The 4,688-nt window shown below is 50.0% G+C and overlaps 1 protein-coding gene across 1 annotated transcript; it reads left to right on the top strand.

The window, feature by feature from the left end:
* Positions 1 to 317: 317 nt before the first annotated feature.
* On the top strand, positions 318 to 4,284 carry CXCR4 (C-X-C motif chemokine receptor 4). Its single transcript, XM_045826034.1, has 2 exons — positions 318 to 425; positions 2,721 to 4,284. Exons 1-2 carry the CDS (start codon positions 387 to 389, stop codon positions 3,762 to 3,764), a joined length of 1,083 nt encoding a protein of 360 aa, XP_045681990.1. The 5' UTR covers positions 318 to 386; the 3' UTR covers positions 3,765 to 4,284.
* Positions 4,285 to 4,688: the final 404 nt, after the last annotated feature.

The following is a 4,688-nucleotide window of genomic DNA, read 5'->3' as shown; positions in this document are numbered from 1 at the left end:
TGCGGGATGCCCGCGCTTCCCACATCCCTCCGGGCCCATCTCGCTTTCCCAAGTTGGGGATGCCTCTGGGATGCCCTCCGCAACTGGACTCACAAGGTGACAGCCAGTAAACAGCAGCAGGGTTTCCAAAGCTTACCCCCAAGGGGCCGCCCGAATTCGTACCCCTTGCCCCGCCCTTGCCACTCCTGGGCTTCGCTACCCCTCTTTCCCCACCCCTACCCCTCCTTCCTCCTCACCGCCCCGCCCTCCCGCACACCCGCGCGGCGCATGCGCCGCCCGCCGCGAGTGTCTTTATATAAGTCCAGCTCCGGCCAAAACTTCAGTCCGTTGGTTGCGGCGACAGGTAACGAAGTGGTCACAAGAAGTTGGGTGCTCCGGAAGCCACAATGGCTGGAGAGCAAGCGGTTACCATAGACGGGTTCCATGTAAGTCCAGTTTAAACCTGCTTTTTCTTAAATGTACAAACACGTGAACTTGGAGCGCATCCCTTCTCGGAGCGGGCAGAAGCGTCCCGCACATTGGAGGTGCTGGTGTCTGGGAGAAGGGGCATGGAAAGGAGTACTGGTGCGCTTGGCTACTTGGGGGTATTGGGTAGGATTGGAATCATTTTCTCTGTAAGCAAAGGAGAAAAGTTTGGAACAACTGTTTTGGTTTCTGCTTGTGTCTGACCGTGGAGCCCTGCGGCGTGCTCCCGGCTTGCACGCTGTTTGCAAACATTATATTCTGTGCACAAGTGCAAAAAGGCGTGCGTACTAGACCGGGACTCCGACCACATGGATCTCTTCCTCGGGGGAGTGGGGTTAGTTCGGTGCAAATTACGTGAGATCTGAATTTAGAGGTGGAGTGCTGTGCCACTGGACTGAGTTCCCAGGGGGGAGCTGCGCCCGGGATTAACTTCGGGCAAAGGCACTTGGGAACCACTCTTGCCGTTCGGCGCGTGTTCGCTGAACTGGACGGCCCATAGATCTGTGCCAGTGCCGGTGCATAGTGAGCGGAGGGAGGGAAAGGCGGGCGGACCCACCGCAAGGCTAGCCTCGGTGGTCTGAGTATTGGCCGCAGCTGGGGGATGGCGGGAAGCAGTCCGTACGCCTTGGGATTGAGGGAGGGAGAGACCTCGAGGGCGTCCGAAGCGCCTCGAGTGGGCCCTGCGGTTTGGAAATTTGGAATAGTGCAGAGGTCGGAGGACTATAAGCAGTCCCTGCGCTGCAGAACCCTACCCCGAGGTGTGCGCGGCGGCGGCAGCGGCGGCGGGAGGGTGGAGCGAGGGTCTAGGACACCTGGGCTGCCGGTCGCCACGGTGCAGAGGGGCAGGTGCAAGCGGGAAGACCGTTTGGCTCTCACGGAGCCCGATTGCGCCGTTTAACCGTCGGTGGTTTCCTGGAGGCTTTTAAAAAACCCCTTACTTGGAAGGCTTTTCGTTTCCCCCAACGGCGCGCGATTCAAAGGCGCTAGCCACGGAGCCGCCCAATCTCTCCCTTGCACCCTGTCGGACTGAGCCTGGCGCAAGGCGGGGCAAAACCCTGGGACTCGCTGACCGCAGGCGTTGAACGCTGGGGTGGTGGGCAGCCGCGGGATTCTCGTAGCTTGACCACCTGGCCCCCAGCGCGCCCTCCTCCTGGAGACCTCCGACCTCATTAACTGGATCAGTGGTGGAGTGGAAAGCCACCCGGGAGAGTGAGGAAATGAAACTTCGAGGTTAGAACCACGGGTGCAGACCCCGTGACTTTCCCCTCCCAGGAAAATGCTGGGTTCTCTAACGACCCAAAAGCGCCAAATGATAAATGTGGGTATGGTTGGGTTAAAAAGAGGCATGCCCCGTAGGAGCGCCAGGTTGGGGACAGCAGAGGGTATACTCACTTCTGACATTCCCACCCTTTGCTTTAAGGCTGCCTTCTCCTTCACTAGTACACGTTGCTTTAAGAGCCAGAATGGTTTGTGTGTAGATTACCGACAAACGTGGGATAAACAGAGTTTTGTGTTTTAGAATAAGAGTCTTTGGGATCTCCTCCCCACCACCACGCTCCTTCCTCCCCTGCTCTGGCAAATCTTCAAGCAGAAAGTGAACCATAGCTCCTCAAACCTAATGCTGATGCGCCCCCCACCACCTCCGTGCTTCGTAGGAGGTGGCCTCTGTTTTGTTTTGTTTTTTTCCTCCCAAGGCTTTTTTTTTTTTCTGACCTCTAGTGGGCGTGGCAGAGGAGTTAGCAAAAATGCGACTTTCAAACCTTCGCAATCTCCGCGCCCTTTTCTTCTAAACCGCAAATTTTGTAATTGGCTCTACTAAAGACGGAGATAATGAAGTTACTACGGGGGAAGATTGGGAGGGAGGGTTATAAGATCCTACAATAATGCATGGTCAGTCATGGAAATGCTTGCACTGGGTGCATGGGATGTTTGCTACCTCCTGCTACCGTTGTGGTTTTGGTTCTCTCACTCTGGTTGGACCCCTGGCCAGCACTGTGGCTTATCGAGTCAGTCCCATTGGCCACTTTGTCATGCTTTGAGGTACCATTGCCACTGCAGCACAAGTTTTATTTCCTTCAATAAAAGGACATGGGGGAAAGATAAGTACTTCAGTAGGAGCAGAATTTCCTGAAGAAGGCTGGGCTGAGTTGGGTCTTATGAATTGCTTTCTTCAAAGAGCAGAAATATTTTTTTTGAACTAGGGGAATGCCTGCTGAATTTGAAAGTGAATGTCTATTCCCTTGTCGCTTTTGCAGATATACCCATCAGAAAACTACACAGAGGACGTGGGCTCAGGTGACTATGACTCCATGAAAGAACCCTGCTTCCAGGAGGAAAGTGCCCATTTCAACCGGATCTTCCTGCCCACTATTTACTCCATCATCTTCTTGACTGGCATAGTGGGCAATGGATTGGTCATCCTCGTCATGGGTTACCAGAAGAAACTGAGAAGCATGACAGACAAGTACAGACTGCACCTGTCGGTGGCGGACCTCCTCTTTGTCCTCACACTTCCCTTCTGGGCAGTTGACGCTGTGGCAGACTGGTACTTTGGGAAATTTCTGTGCAAGGCTGTCCATGTCATCTATACAGTCAACCTCTATAGCAGTGTCCTCATCCTGGCCTTCATCAGTCTGGACCGGTACCTGGCCATCGTCCACGCCACCAACAGTCACAGGCCACGGAAGCTATTGGCTGAAAAAGTGGTCTACGTTGGCGTCTGGATACCTGCTCTCCTGTTGGCTATTCCTGATTTCATCTTTGCCAACGTGGCGCCAACGGATGAAAGGTATGAGTGTGACCGCTTCTACCCCAATGACTTGTGGAGGGTGGTGTTCCACTTTCAGCATATCATGGTTGGCCTTATCCTGCCCGGTATCGTCATCCTGTCCTGCTATTGCATTATTATCTCTAAGCTGTCCCACTCCAAGGGGTATCAGAAGCGCAAGGCCCTCAAGACCACAGTTATCCTCATCCTGACTTTCTTTGCCTGCTGGCTCCCCTACTACATTGGGCTCAGCATCGATTCCTTCATCCTCCTCGAAATCATCAAGCAAGGATGTGAGTTTGAGAAGACTGTGCATAAGTGGATTTCAGTCACCGAGGCCCTGGCCTTTTTCCACTGTTGCCTGAATCCTATCCTATATGCCTTCCTTGGAGCCAAATTTAAAACCTCTGCCCAGCATGCACTCACCTCTGTGAGCAGAGGGTCCAGCCTCAAGATCCTCTCCAAAGGAAAGCGGGGTGGACATTCTTCTGTTTCAACTGAGTCCGAGTCTTCAAGTTTTCACTCCAGCTAACACTGATATAAAAAGACTTTAATACATTAAAGAACTTTTTTTAAGTTACACATTTTTTCAGCTATAAAAGACTGACCAATACTGTACAGTTTTTATTGACCGTTGGATTTCTTCCTTGTGTTTAGTGTTTGTGACTTATTTATATAAATATTTTTTTGTTTCGTGTCGATGAGTGTCTAGGCAAGAACTGTGGCCAGGTTCTTAGTTGCTGTGTGTGTGGTGGTAGAACTGTAGAAAAGAGCACTGAGCATTCCAGGATGTGTAGTGAATCACTTAAGCTAGAAATGATCCTCAGCTGTTTGTGTGTAAATAATCTCTCCATTCCAGTGGAACATTTTCTTTTCCTGTTCTTAAACTGTTTGGTTACACTGTGTGATTTTTGCTAGAGAAGGTGGCACTTAGAACCAAAAGCTGAAGTGGTATAGAAATGCTGGGTTTTTATTTTTCAGTAGTTTGGTTTCAGCACATACAATGTACAGTCTTGTATTAAGTTGTTAATAAAAGTACCTTGAAAAACTTATTCTGATTTCTTTTGACATTCCTTTAGCTGGCAGAAGTCAAAAATAACAATAAAAGATACATTTACGGTGTGCCAGGTCTTGTCCTAGGTATAGTAGTTGTAATATTTTACCTAACCCTCATCACAACTCCTACGATAGGCTCTGGTTCTGCTATTACTTATATATTAGGAAGCAGGAAACCAAAGCACAGAAAGCTGTGGTGACTAAGTCAAAGGCATTTGGTAAATAGCACAGCCAATATTTCAAACCAGGTAAAATAACTTCAAAATCTCAAGTCTTAACCACTTTTAATGCAGAGAAATTTAGAAATATCCAGCCAATACAAAAGATAATCTTTCTGAAGGATAAATGTGCATAAAGAAGAAAGGTCTACAATACCATGTTAGATTTTACTGCTATTTCT

The sequence above is a fragment of the Phyllostomus hastatus genome, unplaced genomic scaffold (assembly GCF_019186645.2).
Source record: "Phyllostomus hastatus isolate PE091 unplaced genomic scaffold, TTU_PhHast_1.1 phas_scaffold_60, whole genome shotgun sequence".
Classification (NCBI taxonomy): domain Eukaryota; kingdom Metazoa; phylum Chordata; class Mammalia; order Chiroptera; family Phyllostomidae; genus Phyllostomus; species Phyllostomus hastatus.
The sequence above is the reverse complement of the archived record's forward strand: the minus strand, read 5'-3'. Positions and strand labels throughout refer to the sequence as shown.

Coding starts and splice junctions, on each gene's coding strand:
- CXCR4 (XM_045826034.1), top strand. CDS start 387: ATGGCTGGAGAGCAAGCGGTTACCATAGACGGGTTCCAT. Junction 426..2,720: donor TTACCATAGACGGGTTCCAT/GTAAGTCCAGTT, acceptor TCGCTTTTGCAG/ATATACCCATCAGAAAACTA.